Raw genomic sequence first — 24894 nt, 5'->3', positions numbered from 1 at the left:
AGTATATTTAAATGCTCTTTTTTTTGCACACAATTGAAGAAGACGTCGTAGCTGAAATGTTTGTTTTCCTTTATATATTTTTCTATCCAGAGTGGTATTTGCCTCTGCTTGTTCCTTTAAATGCAGCTCTTGTTGTGATAAATGAAAGCAATAACAGGCAAACAGAAAGTTAAAATCAGAAGAAAATAATATAAATGTTAATACCTTTTTAGCGGTGCTCTCCGTTATTTTAACTGGTGTTCCTCAATATGTGACCTTTTTCTAAATCTTTCACGGCCTCCCGTTCGCAAATTCATAAAATAAAACTACAAATCCCACAACACCACAGGGCATAAAAGGTTCCTTTTCATCATAATTCCGAAGTGGAACAAACAGGAAACGCGTGGGGTTTTGGCATAATAGAGAATTTTCAGTAAAGAAGAAACGCAATCCGCTATCAATTTAGACAAGTACAGTTTTCCACAGTTTCATTACGAAATGGCGGCTTCAAATTACTCTTTGAAAGTAAACAGGCAGCTACTGGATCCCAGCTTTGAAAGTTACAGGTTGTCTCTCGACCCTTTACCAATCTATAAAATTGAGCTTGATGCTGGTAAGTCCATTTAGAGAATTGAGAACAACAGTAAAATCTTGTGGTTGTATATAAGAGTATTATAGATATGAAGAGTGTAAACATTTGTTTGGGGAAACAGTTGTTTTTTTATATGTTGTCTGCTGCGCTGTGGTATTTTTTATTTTTACAAAACTGTGGTCTAATAATATGGTGTTCAACTTAAAAGTTATCCTTATTCTTAACAGTCTTTATATGTTCTTCGAGAAAGAACCACAAACTTCTTGTCTCCTCAGTTACACTACTTTATACCTTTATATTACAATCTTAGTATCAATCAGCTGTTTGTTTACGTTGATTTTAGTTTGAGAAGATGAGACAGAGACAAAAAGTTCAGCTCAAGGAGGGTTTTCAATTTTTTAACCAAATTAGGAATAATATCGATTTATTACACACTTACATCTTTTGCAGTCAAGCATTGCCAAGTGACAATTAATTACAGGGTGATTGGTAAATGATATCCAGATATGTTCATAAGAAAATGAAGTTTCATCCTTGCTCTGTACTTAAATTAATTTAACCTTGCAAAACAGAACACATTTAACTGTTACTAAATTATACATCTAAATATATCCCTTTAAAATGTACTAAGAAGGCGATGCATTTTCATTAGATGGCAATTTTGCTACATGTGCTGATTAACTGATCAGTATGTTCAGTCAACTGTCCTCTGAGTATGGCATGTATTATCTTTATTAGGCATAATTGTTTAAAATACAATAATCAGAAAAAGTATAAACTATGGAAATCTGTTTTGATGAAGTTCTATAACTGGCAAGAAGTGCAACTATACACATGTACTGTATATAAATTCACGAAATTTGATTTTTGCTAAAAAGAAGCATGTATTTTAATACCTGTCTTTGGCACTGTAAAAAGTCACTTTCATTACATTTAAAGTGCTTTCCTTGTGATATCAGTGATTCTGTCTTTGAATGTCTTGCTTATTTGCAGCATCATCTTGTTGCTAGTGCTTCATGTGTTACAGATAAAAGAAAATAAAGCCATTATACCTGGTTGTAAAACCTGAAGTGATGAAGAGATGGAAAAAGACAAATAGTCAAAAGAATGCCAATAGCATTACCTTGAACTGTGCTGTGTATAGGTTCAATAGTGTGCAACCTTTCATATTTTGTTTTGTTTTCTACTGTAGCAAACCATAGTATCTGACTGATGATCATAAGGATGCAATGTTAGTTTGACAATTTTATGCTCTTAAGGTGGTAGCAATAAATAGTTTATGGCAATTATCTGCGCCTTAGTCATAAGCTTTTACGTGTAATGTAAAAATCCTTATAGGAATTTTGAAATTCCATAACAATTTTTGAGGAAAGAATGAATTCAGTAAACTGTGGAATGCAAGGTTCCCTGCAGGTACAAAGAAAACCCAGGGCAGCTGATTACCCCCATTCCCCCCCCAATATAATTTCTGTGTATGGCCTATGGCCTATTTCTTGATTTTTGTGACCACCCTGGGCTTCCTGCGGGGCAGTTTAGTCACTAGATGAACGTTTTGACCAAACTCGGGTTCCCTCTTTAAGGAAGCTCCATAGAGTAACTATGATGTAATACTGGTACTGGGGGACCTCCTTAATATTACCTCTATATCCTGTCTTTATGAGCAATGTCCAGTAATTGCGCACTCTTATTCTTTGATGAGAACTCCTCTATCTTTCCTGTTCTCTGCTGAAAAGCCTTTGGCATCTTAGGATGGCTATGGCCACTACAGTTAGCAGCATTCTTCAAATGCTAAACCTGAATTGCCCAATGACAGACTCGTAGTACTGTTGTGTTTGCAGGTTTTTAATGCAGTTCCACTCATAACTCTTTTTCCCTGTTCCCTGTGGTTTGGAGACTTAAACAGACTTATAAAACCAACTGGACTGCAGGCCTCTGAGATCAGGTGTGGTCAGCATTGATCTGGACATTTGAATTGCTAAATGATTTCATGCTCACATTAGAGCTGTGCTAAAAACAGAGACTGGCTGACATAAGTGGATTAGAAAGTTAACGCTGGTATTTCTAGCTGCCATGGCCTCATTGATACATTAATATAGTTCATTTGTCTTTTTTTGGAGATTTATGTTTTAGTAATTGAAAGTTAATGGAATAATAGGAATTTAATGAAATAATTCACCATCTCAATCTGAGATGAAGCCCTTTCAGTGTCACTGGGTGTTTGTATATCCTTTAGCTGTGTTTTGTCTTCCATACTGCCTGCATAGTTAATATGCCAAATATGTATGTACATAAGTAAAAATCCATATATTTTAAAAGAGTTTTGTTAAAATCTGTGATCTGTACTCATCTAAACATAATGCTAAGGTGTCCTAATTTCTAACACAATTTCCCATCTGGAGTACATTGTCTGTGTTGCGTTGGTCTAAACCCTTGGGAGGAGAGAAACTATTTTTCCCTTCTAGGTAGTTCCCTTATTAATGTTATTTGCAATTCACTGAGCAGTGCACCCTAGATAGAAAAAATATTAACATTCACCACAGTTGCCAAACTGTACTGAAAATATAGCTGTTCGTAGCTCATGGATGCCCCAAAGGATTTTACAATAATTAGAGCAGATGGAAGTTGTACAGAATATGAAATTCCATTTCTATTTGCAAATCCAATATCTCTAGACATTTTTTTTTTAAACCTACACAACATTTCCTTGGACAATATTTTGTAAGAGCTTTGAATGCACTGTACCACTTTAGTCTCCCTGATGTTGCCAAGATCAGTTGATTCAAAACTATACACGTGAATTATGAATTCGGCAATGATTCTACATTTTGAGTCCCTGGTTTTGATCCCTAGAATAAACTCAGTCTCTGGCTCTTGAATCAAAATGACTAGAGACAGAAGTTTCAGAAAGGAAGGAAGTTCCTTGAACCAGGTTTAGGTTTGATTGCCACAAGATGGCACAAGTGCAGTACAAATGATTTTGTCATCATGAACGAAACAGCTTACTCAATATTTCCAATTTTCATAGGATTTGGAACTAAAAGAGATTAAATGGTTAGATGTTAACTTGTAATTGACTTATTTTTAATAATACCTGTTACAGATGTTAAATATTTATATGAGTTACATTTTTTAATTGCAGTTGATCTTACGTTCATTTTTTCCGTTGTTTAATACTTCACTGGTCAAATTGGCTGCAGCCGAATTTGACTTTAAATATGAGGAATTATTAAAAGTGAAAAGGGATTTGATTTACATTTCAAGCGCTGCATAAGGTCTCCATTAGGCAGTCATTTACCCTTGGTTTTAAGAACAGAGCTCCTCTCCTGCAGTCTAACTATATTGTTTTAGACTGGTGATAGTGCAGTCTATATAAGAAATGTGGTGTTCAACAGAACAAAATTGTAGACTGGGGGGGGAAGCCAATCTTGTTTCAAAGTGGCAGAAACCTCTTTCTTTCCTAACTTCTTAAGTGCCTCTTTTGTTAGTGTTCAGCACTCCAGCGAAAAAGTACCATTTTTTCACAACATGAAACATTCTCTTTTTTTCTTTGTAATGAAGGGGACGGGGTTAGGAGTTCTGAACTCCTGGTCGAAAAGGATGTCGGTTCGCATTTCTACAGCAGACACTGCTTTTGCACTCTTGAGCGAGGTGCAAGGTACTTCATTGCAACCCCGCTGCGTAAATTCCTCCTTTAATGGGGGGATAACTGATGGACTGTGTGGGTGAGTCATGTCCGTCCAGTGTGCGTAATGCTACAGTAAATGGGCTCTAGCCTAATGGACTTTTCAATTCAACCATGGACTTCACTTCCCAATGAAAAATGGAGTAGTAGGTTGTGTTTCTTCTCTGAGTGATAAACTGCTTGGCATATAGATAGTTTATTGCTCGTTCTTATGCAATATACACAGTATTAGTGCCTATGACTCAGTCCTTAGCCTCACCTAAGTTCTTGAACTGTACAAGTCACGGTTTTTAATTTGTCAGTGCATGAGTGTTGCTTGCACACACGTGATCCTGAGGACTGAATGCCTGCCTGCGTGGAGTTACATTGATCAAGTCCTAGAATCTCCACTGCTTCCTGTGGACACACCCTTAGATGACAACACTCCCGCAATTACTGTCATCATGCTGCTCATGTAACAGTGTTTGTCTTACAAGCGAGGACGCGACATTTGTGATGTGGATGCCCAGCTCCTCAGATTTTAACTGTATTTTCTTCAGTTCTAACATTTATAGACGAGATGGCATCGCGGGCTCCAAGAATAACGAAGAAGCATGTTGTCTTGTGACGATCCTACATCTTTAACCAGGTGCAAAGCAGGCATTGTAGCTACATAGATTGTTGTTTCCAGTGGTGGCCACACACAGTCCCAGCTTGTGACTTTCACAGTAGGCAGACCTGATGATGGCACGTGAAGAAGCATAATGAATTCACCAGTGTCATGTCGGTTCAGTAATTTGTCAGTGCACTCCCTGCCAAAAAGATTATTTTCTTGATGCTAACCTTGTGGATGTGTCATAATTACGAGCCACGTTTCTTTTGATGTTCGGTAGATTTAAATTGCTGAAGGACTTTCTTGGTAGGGCTTTTAATGAGTTCCAGTCTGCTTTCAGCTGCACCCCTGGATATTTGTTAATGGAGTGATGTGCACTTCTAGGCCCTGGTTATATGGAGGATTTTTACTGAAGTGCCTATTGCAAATTCAAGTAAGTAATTTCTTGCAGCTTTTCTCTTCCTGATCAAATCCTCTAGTTTCATAAGTGGTTACACGGCTGAAATTTTTATTCTGTTTTGGCCCTGTTGTTGGTGAGCCACAGGGTCTTCTGGTCTTTTTGTTCTGGCTGAATTGTTAATGATCTTTATGATCTGAATTCCCACTGTGTCAAAGTCTTATGAGACTTGGGAGGGCCGGAGCTCTCGGGGACTAGGAGTCCGTGTGAATGCCGAGGTAATGTGCAAAATGGTTTCATTTTCTGGATTAAAAAATAATAAGTATGTGGTGTGATCTGAAATAGAGCTTAAAATGAAGCGAGTGAAGTTACTTTTTTCCCCTTTTACATGAGTTTTAGTGAGAGGCCCTGAGGCGTAGTGTTGGGCTTTGCTGCCTGAGGCCCTGGGTTCGATTCCAGAGCGGGGATAGGTGTCTGTGTCTTCTACAAACAGAGTTTGTCTGTTCTGCCCATATTCAAATGTGTTTAATCTGGGGTGCTCCAGTTTCCTCCCACTGTGCAAAAACATACTGCTAGGTTAACTGGCTTCTGGGTAAACTGTCCCTGGTGTGTGTGTGTGTGTGTGTGTGTGTGTGTGTGTGTGTGTGTGTGTGTGTGTGTGTGTGTGTGTGTGTCCGTCCTTGCCTTGATCCGTTTTGTTAGTTTTTTTTCCCCCCATGAATGATATGTTTATTTCAGTGTGTGGTAAAATAACATAAGCTTTTATGTTTTATGTTGATAGGCGGTGACACTATCAACTAAGAGTTGTATTTATTTCTGCAGTCACTCATAATAAATACACGGTATTTGCTCTTGCATCCGAGGGAATTCAAAGGAGACGTTGTGGACGGAAGGTAACCGATCCCCAAAACATCTCGTTTGATCAGCTCAGATACAAGTGACGCCACCGAGGCCAGGCCTGATTAGTAACGCAGCGTAGAGACTGGAGATGTGTGGACTGTTGTTAGTGATCACTGTCCCCTTTAAAATATTTTTCTGGTAAATGGTAAGGCTTTAAGAATTTAAGGTTTGATTTAAGTGTGTAATGATATATGCAGGAGTAATGCGAAAGCTATTTGATGTGAATAGCTAGGGGGTTTAAAATGAATTTTTGTACACTATGTAACAAGGCTGCAAGCAGTGTGGTGAACTACTAACAAAATGATTTAGGTGACTTATACATACACAGTGGCTGAAATGATGTATAGTCTGACCGTTAATACATTTAGAATAAATGATTAATTGCTTTGCAGTAAGTCATTCTGTCAAGGGCAAAACTTTTATATCTTTATATTACTACCTCTTTAAAATTCCGGAAGTCTTAATACAGCCAATGCATCTTTCTTGGTTATGTCGCATCATAATTAAGAAGGCATTAGCATTTTTGAACATTTTGTGTACTAATCAATCATGGTAGAGTTTGTGGGACAATTCTCTAAGGCAGTGAGCTGTTCAGGTTTTGTGAATTAGTTGGCATGTATTTAAGTTTAATTAGCATCTGTTGGTGGAATGATTAGAATGCGGAGAGCTCTCTCAGATTCTTCAAGAATGATCTAAAATAGAAGAAAAGTCTGTCTACAAGTTTGTAAGACCTGTGATTTGTAGGACCAAAGTTAAGGCCCTGAGAGCACATTTAAAAAAAAATAAACTCACACAGAAGAATACATCTTTAACTCTAGTAGTTCTTAATTTACGGTCAAAAGTAGTCAAATCATTGGAGATACAGTAATATTTTTCACTAATGCTAAACAGGAAATGTGTGTTAAAAGTTTAAGAACAATGTGAGATGTTAATGTGTTTTGTGTCTTGCCTTTATAAATATCTGCTCCTATAGTTTAGCTATTATAGTTTGTATTCAGCTGTGCAACAAAATATATGATAATAAGTAGTTCAGGTGGGGAGCTGCGTCAGCATGCGTCGGCTGCAAAGGAACAAGTTAAAGGTTTATTCCATGCTGAAAAGAGAAGGAAGAAAACACAACTTTTCGGCTGTGGAGTCTTCTTCGGGTGTGAGAAGGCTCCACAGAAACGTTGTGTTTTCTTCTCTTTTCAGCATGGAATAAACCTTTAACTTCTTCCCTTATATGATAATAAGGTATTAAGGTCCGTTAAATTAAATTACTATTTTAAAAAATATGAATGCCTTTCATACAACAATATTTGCAGGAAGAGATTTCGTTCTTTACTTTATGTTTTTGGACTTTGTTGGGAATGGCCCTGACTCAGTAATGCCTCAGATTTTCAAAGCAGCTGCAGAACTTTTAATTGATTAATCAGCACTCTCTGTGGGCGACTCCTCCATGATAACCCTGCATAAAGGAACTCTGCATAATCAAATAATTGTTTAATCTACGTGGTACAAAACATCATCAAAAGGAAACTCAAAGAGATGAGTCTTGTAATAATTTGTATTTTGGGATTTGGAAAGACAACAGATGTGTAGACTGATATAATCAGGAGGGAACACCATTGATAAGGAGATGGATTGCACACCCTCAGGTTTCAATCACAAGCTTAGAACGTTCAAAACCTCTTATTCTTTATATGGCAAAGCATAAGCACAGATGTGTTGTGGTAACGGCTCAGATAACAGCAGATAAGTTGGAGCCAGACTCCGGATTGCTTTGTAAATCAATATGATAAAATACAGGGTACCAGTGCAGATTCTTAAGAACAGGAGTGTTGTTTTAGCTTGCCTGTTCTGTACACATGCTGCTGTGCTTTCTTGTTAATATAATGTTGTCTGACAGGCCAGTGGTAATAATACTCGTTCATTAAAAAGCAACGCTAAGTCTGTGACTGGCGGTCTCATGAGGTGTATTCCGGCTGGTGGTCTTTCAATCATCTTAGACGACATTGCACAAAAATGAGACTATTCTCAAGCTGCAAATTCAATTCGGATTCAACGCTTCTGTTTTAAAGCAGAAATCATGTTTCTAATAAGCATTTCAGTAATGGCGGCAATGTCTTACAGTGTTATTTTATGCCAGGCATGCCAGGTTGCACAAGGATAACCTCCTTTTATTTCTTTTGTAGGTGTGGCTGAGGTCAAGCTTCGGGATAATCAATACACCTTGGATCACGTGCGTGCCTTTGGCATGTATAACTACCTGCACATTGACCCCTGGTACGAGGACAGTGTGTACTACATTGACCAAATGAACAGGGTGCTGAATCTCACGGTGACGTTGGTAAGCATTTTAAATGGATGGCGTGTGTTGCAGTGGCTGCAAATCTTCCTAAAAGTTTCAGATTTGGATTGACAGAGTCAAGGCCTACCCTCTCGTCTCAGATCTGCTGTACCAAGTGTGGTTTCCCCTCTTAACCCGGTGCATGTAAAATAACATGCAGAAAACCCGAGCATGGCTCTTCAGCCAACTTTATTGTGAGCGGTGTGTACGATTAACACTTAAGCTTGTATATACCCAGTGGAAACAGGGCAACTCATGTGCATGAGCCACAGCCATGCGTGCCAGAGGGTAATAAACATCACTGCTATCTCGTCTGCCAGAAGGGTAGATTTAAAATAAGCGGCTCACCACCCTGCATTCTGTCAGTGATGTGTCCTGCTGATGTTCATGGCAGAGGTGCAAACTAATATGTCCTCTGAAACTGGAACCACCTACTTCCCATTAATGCTGAATGTGTGAAGCATAAACAGCTCCTGCCAGGGCCGGATTTGGGTGTTCGTAGGCCCTAGGCTCTTTCACTCCAAAATGTGCAAAAAGAGGGGTAAATGGCAATGGAATTACGTCGATTGACATGATGCACTTTAAACTATTGTAATGACCGGGGGATTCGCACAGAATGAAGCTCGCACATCCCTGATGTGCCGGCAACAACACGTTTATTTACCTCCACCCATGGGACTTTGACAGACAGAGACTGAAACTCCTCAGAGGGGTTACACACACACAGGGTAAGGATTAAGGAGGGGGACTTCAGTTTACGGTGGGTTACAAGGATAAGGCCATGTCATACCTTCTTTCCTAGGGCAGAAGTTTCTGCTCAAGCAGATCACTGTTCCCCCCCCCCCATTATCATTACACTATAGTGTGGATGCACTCTGATGCCTCATTTGGGACAATAGTTTCAGTATTGATGTCTGTGGCGCTAAGTGCTACTGTGATGCACTAAGTGTTTTGCAAAGATCTAAAGGCCTCCTCAGCTGCTGGTGTCCAGTTGGCCATAAAACGATGTTTATTCCTTGTCAGCTCTATCGGACAATGGCAATGATGATAAAATAGAGAATAAAATGCCCGTAATAACTGGTGGTAATGAGGAATGTGTTTACCCATTTCTCATTCACAGATCCTGGCCACCTGCTGTTCTTGTAGTTTTGACATTTAAAAGGGTTACAGTTTCGATTTCAGGATTAAGTCTTCCTCTCAATATTTTTCCTGCTTTCTAGGAGGTTAAAATCTGGGATTTGGGCTGCGTGTGGAAATGGAAAAGCATCGACCTGCCATCCGTTTTGAGAGTGAATGTGAACCAACAGGATAGTGTTAATATTTGTTACCCAGTTTTACCATGTTAATATTCTCTGCACAGCTCTCGTTCTATATTAGTGAGAAAATAGTTGCTGTAATTTAACTTTTGCTTCTTGCCTTTTCGATTTAATATTTATGTTTCCCTGAAGGAAAAAAAAAGATCTGTAGCAATTGTCAGGTTTTATGAAGCCGATGCAATAGTGCTGGAAAGCAGCCGGTGAGAGAAGAGGCAATTTCTGATGTAATAGAAGCGGTTTATTTTCCAGCCAGTATGAGCTGCACATTAAATGTTTGAGAAAAGTATTAATTTCACCAAAATAAATTATGCATCGTATTTGAAATAAAGGTTGTTGAGCACTTAGGTACTGCTTTTCTTTTCACGTTTTTTAGAATGCAGTCAACCTGCGTAAATGTATTCATATCAGTGTGTGAAATAATGCTATAAATTGCATTAATGTGTGATGCAGTTTTTTTTGCTCTTCAGCTTGGTCAGCTAAGTCAGATTGTTTGCTTTTGGGAACAAAGCCTAAAATCTGTTATGGATCATTTCACTAATTGTGCTTTCTGGCATTTATTTGTAGCTAGCAGTTCATTTATGTCTGAAGCCAGTATAGAATTTGCAAATCACCCAGTTCTGTGACATAGATATGTTAACCTTGGTCTCGCCTCGATCTGGATTAGAATAAGCCACCAAAAATGCTAAAGTGAAAAGGTACCTTTTTGAAGCAAGGGAATTTGGTTAGTTTCTTTGAAGACATCTCTAGTTCCCTAAGATTAATACTAATTTTACACATTTAAAAAAAAAAACTCTTCCCCTTTTGGTCTGTGAAGGTCATATCGGCATTACAAATACTGTAGGATAATGCTGACCATAGGACTGTGGCATGAAATGGGAATTTTTTAAAAAGAGTTTCTAGAAAACAAATATCAGAATAAAAGCAGGCTTGGGGAATGTTGTATCTGTGTGTGTTTTGTGCCTGTGGGAGGATTTCAACATTGTGTGCACTATGCTTAAAAACTTTGACAGGCTTAATCTGCTGAAATCCAAGATGCTACAGTATATTGAAGTTAATCGTCCTACCCACTCACCCGTGATATTTGTTTAAAAATTCACTTCATTTCAAAAAGTTTATTTTTCGTAATTTGTCCGTAGGGGGACAGGGGTTGAGGTAGAAGTTCCGTAAATTAACTGTAGAGTGTTATACTGAGCCTACTTTGCATGGATAAATACACATGCGGTTTAGTACCTTCACAGTAATTTGTAATAGCTCTTCTTTCTAGCACTTCACTATTAGTTTGCACATGGCTAACTAAAATAAATTAAACATTTAATACATTTTGAAATGAGATAATGCACTAATGAAACTTGTAAATGAACATACATTCTTTTTTTATCATCTTTAGGTGGTTTATAGTCCAGTTTTTACACATTAATTTACTCTAATGAGAGGTGGCGCGGTCGTGCAGTGGTTAGCATTGCTAACTGGACCTGAGGTGTTGTCTGTATGCTCTCCCTGTGTTTGTGTAGGTTTCCTCTGGGTGCTCTGCTTTCCTTCCACAGGCCAAAAACATCCAAGTAGGTTAATTGGCTTCTGGGAAACTTGGCCCCTTGTGTGAGTCTGTGTCTGAGTGTGTCCTGTGATGGACTGGCGTCCCGCCCAGCAGGTACCCTGTGGGTAACTAAAACACATTACACCTCACACCCGAAGAAGGCTCCACGGCCGAAACGTTGCGTTTTCTCTCTTCTCTTTTCAGCATGGAATAAACCTATTACTTGTTCCTTTGCAGCCTACGCATGCTGACGCAGCTCCCCACCTGAACTGTATTATATCTGGTTTGAGAATTTTTATGGAAAGGAAAAGGGAGTTTGTTGCCTCACTAAAGAATGCTTGTAAAGAAGACTTCTTTTGCTTTCACTTTAAATCGCTGGTTCATTTTGTTTTCTTTTCGTAACCTGATTTGGTGAAGACAAAATTAATTGTTCTTCAACTCTGTTGCCTCAGAATGGAAAACTCACTGATGCACGAAATGAAGGCCTTAGTGCTTCTCTCACTGATATCACTTCAGACTCCAAGGTGTTGTCCTGACCATGAAAATCCCAGGCAACTTCAGGCACTCCTAATCCTCTCTGTGCTGGGACAGCTCTGTAATATCCTCTAGGTACTCTCACTCACAATCAGCTACTAAACTAGAAGAGATTCCTAACCAGCAGTCTCTGGACGATAGTGGTCAAAATGCACTATACAGTCTTCATACAGTATACAGTACCTGTATGTGGTGGTGTGTGTATATTGATTCATGTAGGTGAATGGAAGTTTTAAATGAAAGATTAGCAGGGGTCAATTCAGTAAAGCCCTTCGTAATATAATTTTCATATAAACAAGGAACTTTGGTCACAAAAATAGCAATTGATTTAGTTATTAGTTTCACTTCTCAAAAGAATACCTTCTGCTACTTTGAAAGTATAACCGTTGTCTACCATAAGTGAGATTCTCATTGCATTTGATTTAGACTTTTACTGAATTGGATGTTTCTCTTTAGTATGGTTTTGTATGCATCATAATTACATTTATTATATTTGTAAACTTGGACGTTTTTCTTTACAGGCAACAAATCCTCAGTTGAATACCTAAGCAAATGTACTGTTAATGTGTTTAAAGTAATTAGTTAAGTAGGAAGGTCTTTGGCACCTGCAAAGTTTGCTAATTGTGTGCTTTGAAAATGGTATGTAGTCATTAGTGACACATAAAAATCTTTCTGCTGCAGGATTAATGATTTTCAGCCCTCGTTTAATAAAAGCTGTACATGGCCCTAATCCCTTGTGAATAATATGTAGGCTGGCTAAATGGTGCGCCAGTGTACCCACCATTACTGCTCCAATTTGCCTACTGGGAAACTGGAACCTCAGAGTCCAAACCTGTAGCACAGGGCTCCAGATGTGTAGAGTGTGCGGTCTGTATCATTTAGTACAAATTAGTATTTATAAAGCTTTAATTAGTCATTATAATTTGAATTTTTGCTAATTATAATTAGCAATTCTAATGTGCCTGTAATTGTACAGTACATGTTCCACAGCAGCTTTTTCAGATCTGGCAGTAAAACACTAACCAAAAGACACAAAATAGAAACTGTGGAAGGGAATTTCAATTAAAAAACGGGAAACACCCCTTTACTCAAAGGGTTGTGGGAGTATGGAGCAAGTTACACAGCCGTGTTGGAGACAGTTGGTTACAGTATCTTATCTGGGATTTGATCTGACTAATACAAAAGATGGAATGAAACCTTGTCTCCCTTATTGGTAAAAAGGCTGATTTTTCAATCATGACAAAATATCATTTAAAAAAATCTAATTAGCATATTTTATGTGATGCAGGCATTAAACTTTGAACCAGGCATCTTATCTACAACTGGCTTTGATCACCACCCATTAAATGCGTAATAATATAGGCTATATTTACAGTATATATAATATATATATACTGTAAATACAAATTAATACATATATTTTTCAAATCGCCTCTCCTCTGGTGTGTGTGGTAAAAAGACATGGCTTTGATTGAACGTTTTTAATTTCTCATTGATGTGTTTGCCGAATTTCATTTCATTTCCTCATGTGTATTTAGCTTGGCCGGACTGCAGTTATTTTACCTGTATTCTGCAGTGGAGTTAATTGAACTGGTGTGTGGAATTTTGATCATGGATAATGTTTTTTCAATATTCTTCACACTGATGGTTCTGAATATTTAGTTCTGCTTTTGTTGTGGAAATCTGCACTCAATACATTACATCCTTTTGGTGCCCTGCGGTGAAACACAAGAAAGCTTAATGGCCTCCTAAAGCACTTCGTGAATGTACTCTGTTTTATAAAGGAGTACTTTATGTAATTAACATTTCCCTATTATTTATTTCCTTCTTGTCTTATACAAGGCTGGGCTCCGAATATTACGATCTCTTCAACAACGGCAAAAATAAAATCAAAGTTTTACTTAAAACATAAGCTAAAATAAGTGGCAGATGTTCTTTTTACCCGGGGAAGAGAGCTGTGCAAACAATGATATAAATAACAGACTGCTTCTCAAGGGTAGTCGACTAACTCTGTGGCAAAACTCCATTTCTAAATCCCTCGCAAAGATCTGTGGGGTATTACAGCTTTTGGAAACTTCACCTGAAAAGAATATCCAACTAGTCCACTTCTAGAATGGAGCACTTGCTCACAAAACCTCTCTCTACTGACTGAGCGAGTGAAAGAGCAAAAGTCAACTATTTTGTAGGGCAAGTTATTGGTTTGCTGTTCCCTATTAGCACTGGAACCAGGCAGAACCGGTTGTTGACGGCTTTTTTTTTTTTTTTTTAAATCCCAGGACACTGCTTTGGGAAAACCTAGGGAAGTGTTCAGGATCCCGTCGGACCTCAGCACGTGCGAGAACCGCCTGTGTGCCTCTTTGAGCTTTGTGTCCTCCACCTGGGTCGCTCTGTCCGACGGGACCGGCAAGCTGTGTCTCCTGAGAACCAGCAAGAGAGGGGACAGTGCACATGCGAAGTGGGAGGTAGGATTCCTCCATAGGTCTGAAGGCTGCGCAGATACATTTACCAGGCCAGCCAACAGTGTAATTACATCCCGGAGTGTTAGAAGAACCCCACACGATTCTGAGTTTAAGCCACACTGTTAATGTTCACTACATGTCCTAAAAAATCCCGACGGAGCATTAGTAGAGTCCTGTGGCAGGCTGAGAGTTTTGCTCCAAGCAGATTGACTGACAAAAACCAACTCCTCGCTCCAAATTATGAATTGGCCTGTGTTTTGGAATGTTTCTAAGGATCAAGGTACATATTAGAGGTCTACTCGAATACGTTCATGGCTTTGCTTTGGAATGCATTGCTTTTTTCTGAAAATTTACATATAAAAGCTTAATAATGGCATTTTATGTTTTATAAGAGGGTTGCCAAATGATTTACACAGGTTATATAGGTGACCTTTTTATTGCTATCTTATTTTTTTAGACAAAACTCCATGTCTGCTTTGTTTGTGAAAGTATATTAAAACATTAGAGTTCACTTCAGGCCTGTATTAATATAGCACACTTCTAACAATACACATTAGAAGCAAGCTTAGCTTTGAATAACTGCTGAGAATATAACCAATTTTATAAACAGATGTTACACTTATTTTTGTTTGCTTGTTTCGACTAATTATTGTAATTATTATCTAAACGGAGAAATCGAAGTATTTTCTTGTTCTATGAATGTGGTTTTCTTTCACACACTGCTTTTCCTTAAGCAGTGGTTTAGATTTATGATGATTTAACATCTGCAGTTACTAGCAGAATATTAATTTGATAACATGACAGGCATGATAAAACACTAACACAGGACAGGCTAAATGATAAGCACACATGGAGTTTTAAATTAATTAATCCTCTGTAGCCTGAGGTCAGAAGAGCTCTACATTTACGAATACGTACATTTTGAACTGCCATGGAGGATACAAAGCAGAGCATAAATCATTCTTTCCTTTTTATGTGCTCTTATTATTATCTCAATGGGATATAATAATCATACAGGTTACCTCTTCAAAGTAGCTAAGCTTAATAACAAATGTATAATCTCACTAATGTCTCAGTGTGCATTCTATTAAATCTTTCTATCATGTGGTGGTCATTTGGTTCATTTTCTGTATTATCAGAATTTTCAGTGCAGTCAGAAAAGGTCTGTGAAAAAATGTGCTATTGTAACCATATTCAATTGATGTTAATTTTTGTTTTATTTTTTCAAACATGTATTATATTTGTTTTTCACAGTGCAATATAGATATATGGACATCTACTGTGGTAACCATTTTTAAAATGTGCATTTCATACAACATTAGTTCTCTGAGAAAATAATGAGCATAATTTTACTTGCTGATTGAAATCAGAGACTGTTATTTTTTGCCAAATGAAAAATCATTGTCATCAGATGCTGGTGTGAAGCAATAGTCTATTACTCACAAACCACAGAGGACCACTACAGTGAAGCTGTGTGGGCGTCAGTTTGAATATTTGTGAATCTGAAGACACCAGAGAATAATCTTTAAAGTAGAATGGTTAACCCATTCTTAGATTTTTAGTCCAAATTGTCACTTAATTACTTCAATCTTATCTTGAGATTCAAATTTTATATTGTTGAAGCTCATCGTGGTTATCGAACACTTGTCTGATTATTGAAAATGTCCCCTGCACTGGGAAAAAAACAAACAGATGGTGTTCAACTAATTTTGATGTTTTGTCAAATGAAATAACTCTTAGCCCCTCTTAAATGTAGCCTGGAGTCTCCTGTTACCATTGTTAGTGTTTTGCTGCATTTACAGTCTTTCTATACTTTAGTGTTTAGTGCATCCTCAAACATAAAGTATTGGAAATAATTGACAAAAGACCATATTTGGCAAAAAGTGCAATTATATTAAGCGAATGTGTCACAGTGTAAACACCACTCATTATTACAGAAAACATTTCTGCTGCAGGATAAGCAGCTAAGGCAAATAGTACATTGCTCCGAACTTAACAGTGTCCATAATTCAGATAAGTTATTGGGAGCTTTCTCAGCTTCCATGAAGTACGATACGGCCTCAGTGATGATCATACCAGGACATTTTGAAGGGCAGAATATATTTGTAAGTGTCCCATCAGCTTCTTTATATCCCCAAAACATTTTCTCTAAACTGCATAGAAATCGGGTATGTACTTGTGATTTAACATAACGCTGAAGCATGAGTCTCTTCTCGCTGGAATGTACTCCTATAGATGGATCCAAGCTCTCTGTACTTGGTGGCAGACAGGGCACCTTGAATTTCGTGTTAATCTGCGACACTCTCAATTCAGATACACCGCCATGCTACAGTACGATCTGCTTTCATGCTGTAGCTGTTGTAAACTAGTTAGGACTCTTACATACGTAGCTTTCCAACCTGCCATTGACTACTGCTAAAGAACCCAAAGTTGTGTATAAAAAGCTAATTTATCCAGGTTTGATTTCATTTTTATATTTCCTTTCAGCAAGGGTTTCTGAGCAACCACACATGTTTTAGGATTATTTTGCGCTAGCATGTGTCTTATTGTTCCTGTAGAAACATGAACACCTTTTGGGTTTTCTTTGTCTGCCACTTCTATTGTCAACAGTACCGGTTTCAGAACCCCTTTTCTGGGTCTTCAGTATCACACTGGTTGAAATGTGAATGTGAATTCAGGCTGCAGTTTGTGAAAATGAGTAGTTTTCTTTTGCTCAAACTTTGAATTTTATACACCTGCTTTGTGTCGTTTTCTTCCCAGGTGTCATTGTGGACACAACAGATTTCAGATTCTAAGTTTATATCCACGAGTATTTCTAAATCTGTACCACCGAAACAAAGAGTAGAAATGTGTTTTTGTTTTTTTACTGCCAATCGGGGTGACTCATGTAATGTATTGTTTCTTTCTTCTGTGCCTGTAAAATATGTTTTCAGATGTTGTTTAACCAAGATATTGGGGAGCCATTTATCATCATTAACAGCCTTTCATATGTGAGCACTGGCACTCACACAGTGGAGGCTCTCCTACTGCGAATTGAGAAGGATGAATCGGATGTAAAAGGCAGTGGGTTTTCTGTATCACTTGAATGGCTCAGCATAACTAATACAGGCGGACAGGGTAAGTACCTCTTAAATGTCATTTTTGCTGCTACATTACATTGAAATGGGTATAGATTTGCCAAATGAGGGTAGGGACACATGCATATGTCTCTTCGGAGACCTGATTCAAATTACAGACTATAACAAATGGTGCTGGGTGCTTCTAAAGTTAATCAGTCTGTTCAAGCAGCTATTAAGAAAACTGTACTACGGATCGGTGAATCTTAGTACACGCCTAAATAGGAGCAAAGGGAGCACGCCTCTGTGGACAAATACTCTCCTTGTTAAGTACCGGATTGACTTAAAATTTTGTATATAATGTTTCAAAATCATTGTACTACGCAAGATCAATCGTAAAATTAGCTAAATGTTTGCATTTTGGTAAATAAGGCTTTATTCTAAAGAGCCATTTTTAACTAAAACAAATAAAGGCTGGAACTTTATACAGGTCTATCTTCAACTGGCCTCACTACATTTTGCAGGTTTCCAAACAAGGATATTTGTTTCTTTACTAAATTTGTTAAGGCATATTAGAAGTTAATATATATTGACGCTGATTTGGGATACTTCACTGTCCTTCCTCCAATATCATTGGAGGCTGTCCTGTCTTACCAGGAGTGAAGGTGATGGGGCTTGGAGTGCTGCAGCTGATCTGGTCAAGTCCTTATTGCACAGTGCCCCTGTCGTACAGTAGCTGGGTATTTCTTTCTTAGGCGTCCCTTGGGTGGGAACGTCCATGGAGGAGGAGGAGGAGGAGAAGGACGTGGGAGGGTTAGGATGAGGTTGTGGGGGGCTTTGTGTTTGACCACTTAGTTTCAAATTTTCAAAACCTAAATATTAACTAACAAGACGTGTTTCACAGGAGAGTTTTGACTTTCTGCAATTGATTGTCCTCTGTGGTGGTGCATAATGCGTTCGCTGTTTTGAAGATGGATAAGTGGATGGCTGTGCTGGATGCATGTGTCAAGTGTTCTTAAAAATGCATAAAGTGCACTGGGTGAAGTGTGAAGAAATAGCAGATTTGTTTGCGTTGTGAATGCTTGTGGTGATTAGAGTATAGCTGTGCAGCTGTCAATTAGAATGAATAGGGCCTGTAATTCCACAGTGGGTTTCTCCGCCTGTCAAAGCCAAGCATCCATCACAGCAAAAAGAAATCCTTCTTTCACATAATTCCTTTAACCTCATTGGTGACAGACACACACCGATTCTGATATGGAACGTACCATGTAGTGACTGCATAAAAATGAAATAAAGACCTTTTAGACACTTGTATTTGTAAAAAAAACCAACAACGAATACTTAGTTACTCATAATGAATGTAATTTAAAATGTCTTAAAATGTTGCAACTAATGTTAAAATAGTTGTACCATATTATTTCATTATAAGGAATAAAATATCAATATCGCTAATTGCTGATAGGATACTCAACTTAAGAGTCATATGCTTCATATATTATAGTTGTGAACGGCTGGCTGGCATTTAACAGAATCTTTGTGAAATACTGTAGTAGCTACAGTATGTATAATTCTCTTTTTCCTAACCTTATACATATTTACTACTGTGAAGTAGTGAGATACAATATTGAGGGCATTTTGACATACAGGGTTAAAAGCTCATATGGTAATTCACTTAATCGTGCATAGCTACAGATAAAGACAATAATATTGCCATAGTACAGTCAATTTCACTTTTCCATGCCACAATAATGGAAGATACATGTATCCCACTGTAGCACCAATGCGACTAATCCAGTTTACCAGTATAAATTAGAAAGATTGGTGGTACGAATACAGATACTTGCAGTATCCCCACTACATTACATCTCCACAATTTGAGCACCGTCTCCTAACCTGTTTTCTATCCACTTGTTTTCAATCCCCCTTGTTTTCAAACACACATCCCCCCCGCAATGCCTGCTGTCTGTAAAGGTCCTCATAAAAGATTAAAAGCCTTTTGAAAATCTAAATACGCTTTATTTATGCTCTGTGTGTTTCACTTACTGTTGTTGCTTGTGCATAAAACCCTGAAGTTCTTTTAGCAATGCCCTAGTTTCTTATCTTATGTTTCTAATAAGATTTTTTGCAAAGCTTGTGAGCTAATGCAAAATAATTGCTTTTCTGGAGACTCTAGTACGGGTTGTGTGCAAATTAAAATGCTTTTGCAACATGCTAAAAGTTACAGTACAACACAAAATGTTAATTTTACGCTGTTGCATACTTTTTAGTGGAAAAGACTGCAGTACTCTATTTTTGAATATCAGACTAATATGTATCTTCTAACTCGGAAACAAAAATAACTGTCCAGTGGTGAACTGTCTGAATGTCTCATTTAAAATTGTTTCTACTCTTATCCATCTATAAATTCACGTTCAGGTTTACAAAGCAATTGCAGTTTTTGACATCCTGTGTGTTAATCCCTTCTCCTGTATTTTCATAAACTACAGAACAGGAAACAAAATACGAGATCACGAAGAGACGCATTCTGCATGGGAAATCAGTTCCTCACTATGCTGCGATTGAACCCAAGGGAGAAGGCTTGATGATCGCATCTGGGAAGCCTTTCAAATTCACTCACGTTGATGGGAAACCACTGGAAGAGGATGACGAAAAACCCATGGAAGTTGAGGAAAAAACTGGTAGGAAAGCATTTTTCTCAAGTTTGAAGAAAAGGGCTTGGTGTTTGTGAAAGAGTGCAGGCTGAATCCTGTACACCAACGTTCACATCAGTTTTTATTTTTGCGAACATTCGTAGTTTTGAAAAAACATGCTGAAATAATGATGGGTATCTGTCTTTCTTCAACATAATAGATAACAGAAATAGCTGAGGTTACTCAAGGAAATGAATTTAACTGTTGAAGATATTGTGATGAGAATGGACTTTCTTAGTGAATTTTCACAAACAGCTTCTTCAAGGGCAATCTTACTGAACAGAAATCAGTGAAATATTATCCTGAAGTGGAAAGCCAATAACTATGAAAATCCTTCCCTGCTGGAAATGGGTTTTCTGAGCAAAGACAGGCCTACATATCTGACAAATTGCAAACATTAATGTGTCTGTAGCTCAGAGTGGTATTGATATTAACAGTGCCTCACCTGATGAAGGAATCAAGATCTTATAGAACCATAGTCTGGATACACAAATAAGCCTAAAGGTTACAGCCAGTGCAGTTCACTTCTCAGATATGACTATTTCACTACTGTAGACAAAAAGGATTATGAGCATGAACGCCCTTTAACATTGGACACAGTGCAAGGGGCTTCACAGTGGTTCGAACAGTAAAGGCACTCACTCAATAGAGATCGGTACCTTCGGTGTTGCGATTTTGAGCCCGGGTCATGTCACTCTGATTGTGACTAAGCAGCGGTATATACATTTGGCAGAGCTGGCTAGGGCTGTCTGGGTTTTCCAACTAACAGTGACAAATGGCCGTTAAGCTAGCCGTGAAACCAGTGCTAGAATCACTGCCACTTTAGCCAGCAGCAGTTCTGCTGTGACTGGCACGGCAGAGCTTGCAGCGTGTCAAAAGATAAATGGCTTGATGTCTGCACTGGGGGACGTCTGTCCTCCTCCTTCTGGCCAAGCACTACAGAGAGCTGCTATGACACAGGATGGAACTCGTGGCTCCAGGTTAGCTGGTTATGGAAAACATTAAAGGAACAAGTGGAATCCACAGTCAATTACGTGTGTTTTGCCTCCTGTTTCCATCTAAAATTGGAAGAGTCACTGCCCATGCCGTTCCTTTAGTTATCCGTTAACCAAATTGCCAACTACTAATGCTTGTGCATTTAAGTGTCTAGTAGGTTATGATTGATATGATATCCGATCTCTATATGGTACTGTCTGAAGAAGAAAATACGTGTTTCTGAAAGCGATTGATGTCAAAACTATTGGTGGTAACTGGTTTAATTTTTATTTAAAACATTTTAGGGATTTTTATCTCATGACCTCAGAGGTGGCTATGGGATGTATTCGAAAGAAAGCCATAATACAGCTGATATGGTGAATAATGGGGTGCGGTGAGCTTGAAGCTTTGTTGCACTGGTGCTAACTGAAATTGTAATACATTTTACTGTCTGCATCTCCATACCCAATATTCCTAAGACGTGGCTTGCACTCTCAAAAGGAGAATTTGGCGAACCAAATTAGGTTTGAAATATTAATGCTGTTGTCATCCCTGGGACTTTAAGCTAATTTTCTCTCCAGAGAGGAGTAGAAGGTCATATAGTAAGAATGCAAGATAAGTTCTTAAGCAGCAGTAAGGAGAGTAATTTCCTCAAATTACTAAATTATCTTTGCATAGATGTGTTCACTGTACAGTAACTTTCAGTTCAAAGGCAATTTTAGTCATGTAATGATCCTGAAATGTAATACTGATGTACTTTAACAATGCAGAGTTGTCTTGTGTGAGTAATGCTGTTAATTTAGAGCCCTTCCTATACTGATAATTTGTGTCGCATGTTCTTCTTATTTAACATTTTTAACAAAAGCACTGCAACTTCGGTGGCATGGTGGTGCAGCAGTTAGCATTGCTGCTTCCCAGACTTGGGGCTTTGAATTCAACGTGTCAAAAGATAAGTGTTCCAGTTTCAGACCTAGGGTGCTCTCAAAGTGTCCCTCCTTTGTTCATCTTGATTTCCTGTGTGTACTCGTTTCCTCCCACAGTCCAAAGGCATACTGGCATGTTAATTAGCTTCTGGAAAAACGGGCCCTTTTGTGTGTGTCTATCTGTGTGTGTGCCCTGCGATGGACTAGCACCCTGTCCAGGGTGCTACCTGCCATGCACCTGTTGCTTGCCAGAATAGTATCCGGCTCTCTCAAGACCCTGAACTGGATGAAGTGGTTAAAGAACGGATGAATAAATCAAAATGCCCTGATTTCCAGCTGGTATAAAACTAAGCTCTAGAGCAGGGCAGGTTACCTTGCAGCCTCTCCAATCTGCTCCATTACCCAATTCTGCTACAACCAACTCCTTAATTATTAGCCGATTTAACTGAGAATTTCTAAGAATGGTCGCTGTAGGAAGAAAAGCACTGGATACCTCAACGTACAACAAATGATGAGGATCAGGATGAGGATCAGCCGCATTTTTCATGTTCTGTTCCTGTTCCTGTGGGTTTCCTCTGGGAGCCCCAGTTTCTTCCCACTGTCCTAGTATGACAGGACTGGTGTGTAAATTGGCTGCAGGGATCGGGCCCTGGTGTGAGTGCGTGTGTCTGTGTCTGCACCGAGTTGGATAGGCGTCCCATCCACACTGTACCCCATCTTCCACCCGCTGCTTGCAGGGATAGGCTCCGGCTGCAGCTGTGAATTTTGAAGACATGAATCTGTTTGCAACACACATTTTTAATACTGTTCTTATGCCGATTTGTTTAGCAAACTACCAGAAAAGGGCCATCTGTTGTCATTTTTGGACAAATGAACGAATTACACAGCATGTGAAAACATAGTTTATACCCAATACAAACACACCCTTCCCTTCTAAGCAACTTGCCAACATGCCTGGAATCACAGAGAATGGTTTTGGTTTTACATAAGCTTTTCCATTGTGCTCTTCGAAGCAGTTGAGTTAGAACCACATGTGTCTGCAGAACATTTGTCTGAAGTGCATGCCCTGCAGATACAATCGTAGTCCGAGGGTGAGATTAGAGACGCAGACTTCGAAAAATGTAAGTGAAATGCCTTACGATATAATTTTAAACCAAGGACAGTAAACCCTAGGGCACAGTTAGCAGTTTGCAACGCTATTAATGTGTGGTCATTCGTCAGCCTGCAGGAAGCTGCGAGTACCATAATGAGGTTTACTTTAGTAACTTGAGCAGGGAGGCAGTGGAATTTTGACACACAACTAATACTAACGAGAACCTTGATTTTAACAGTAGAGATCTGATCGTATAAAGAGTAGCAGAATCTGAGTTTTGCAGAAACTGGATCTCTCTACGCTACATTATCCATTGAAGAAGCTGCGGCTTGGACAAATCTAATTCTCCTGATGGACGAAGGAACGAACTTCAGAATAAATGGAAAGGTGAAGCACCTGGTATACCTGGTTTCCAGCCAGAATTGGATATGCTTTGCATTTTGGGATTTGACAGGGTCAGTTTTTCTTCACACCGCAGGTCAGAACTGGCAGCCCCACTGGAGCTCAGTATTGTGAGCCTGGTCAGTCCCTGGATGGGAGACCTCCTGGGAAAAACTAAGGTTGCTGCTGGAAGAGGTATTAGTGGGACCAGTAGGGGGCGCTCACCTTGCGATCTGTGTGGGTCCTAATGCCCCAGTATAGTGACATTATACTGTAAAAACGCACCATGCATGAGGCGTTAAACTGAGGTCCTGAGTCTCTATGGTCATTAAAAATCCCAGGGCATTTCTCACAAATGGGGTGTTCCTCTGGCATCCTGGCCAAGTTTCCCCCTGACCTTTACCAAGAATGGCCTCCTGATTATCCCCATTTATGAATTGGCATCATCAGTCTATTCTCCTCCCCCCTGAGAGCAGGTGTGTAGCGAGCGTACTGGTGCAGTCGGACTGCGGTCCCATCATCCAGGTGGGGGCTACACACTGGTGGTGGTGGAGGGGAGTCCCCATTACCTGTAAAGCACTTTGAGTGGAGTGTCCAGAAAAGAGCTATATAAGTGTAAGCTATTCTGATTAAATTCTCTTCTCACATGCATGGTTGGAATGTTGTCATGTCAGAATGAGCTTAAATAAAGGGCAGCACATGAAGTCCCAGGACTTGTTCGATGGAGAGCAGTCTGGCTGCCATCACTACCAGTAGAATTCCCCAGCAGCTACACACTCCTACCCAGAGCATCACACTTGGATCTTACCATCAGTTAGTTTGTCGTACACAAAAAAAATAGTGAATTATTCCACTTGTCTGCACCACATTTCCTGATGTCCAACTAGGATGAGCTACACAAAACCTTAATTGGTCATTGAAGAGTCCATCTGAGGTGTTGCAAGTGGGGTATTTAGATTCCTTTCTCTTTATTTCTTGTATTTTTTTTCCAGTGCTTGAAACTCAATAAGGTAAATCACTGCTTCACCTGAGCCTAATTAACTCTTTCACTAATGAAGCGATGGTAATGGTAATGCAGTCACTTGAGTGTATTGAGTTCAGTTGTGAATGATCAATTAAAACATTTTCTATTCACCATGTGTTTTATTCTTTTAAAACCATACATGCAGGTGTGGATCAGTTTTGATGCTCAGTATATTTATTCTCCTGACATAAGTTTTCTTACAGTGCAATAATGGCACCTTGTTATTGATAACTGATGATTAGTCATCTTTTTTGTTTGGGTGTTTTTCTAGCAACCTCAGAAAGTGATAGCTCGCACGCTATTGCTTGTTTGTTGCATAAATATCCCAATAAAAAGTGAGTAAGGGCACTGTGTTTTTAAAGATGGAGGCAATCATACCTCCTTATCACTTGCATTTACATTTTCTTTTTTATCCATTACCTGAATGTTTCCCAAAGT

At 38.9% G+C, this 24894-nt stretch overlaps 1 protein-coding gene across 1 annotated transcript in view; it reads left to right on the top strand.

Moving 5' to 3' along the window:
- The first annotated feature begins 360 nt into the window (after nt 1-360).
- nudcd1 (NudC domain containing 1) overlaps nt 361-24894 on the top strand; it is a 58867-nt gene continuing 34333 nt past the window's right edge. Inside the window, exons 1-5 of the mRNA XM_088601918.1 lie at nt 361-592; nt 8317-8471; nt 14132-14317; nt 17248-17431; nt 19857-20048. Of these exons, the coding sequence (XP_088458044.1) occupies nt 478-592; nt 8317-8471; nt 14132-14317; nt 17248-17431; nt 19857-20048 (832 nt within the window). The 5' untranslated portion in view covers nt 361-477. The remainder of the gene's footprint in view (nt 593-8316; nt 8472-14131; nt 14318-17247; nt 17432-19856; nt 20049-24894) is intronic.

Source organism: Lepisosteus platostomus, chromosome 12, assembly GCF_059453375.1.
Source record: "Lepisosteus platostomus isolate fLepPlt1 chromosome 12, fLepPlt1.hap1, whole genome shotgun sequence".
Taxonomy (NCBI): domain Eukaryota; kingdom Metazoa; phylum Chordata; class Actinopteri; order Semionotiformes; family Lepisosteidae; genus Lepisosteus; species Lepisosteus platostomus.
The sequence above is the reverse complement of the archived record's forward strand: the minus strand, read 5'-3'. Positions and strand labels throughout refer to the sequence as shown.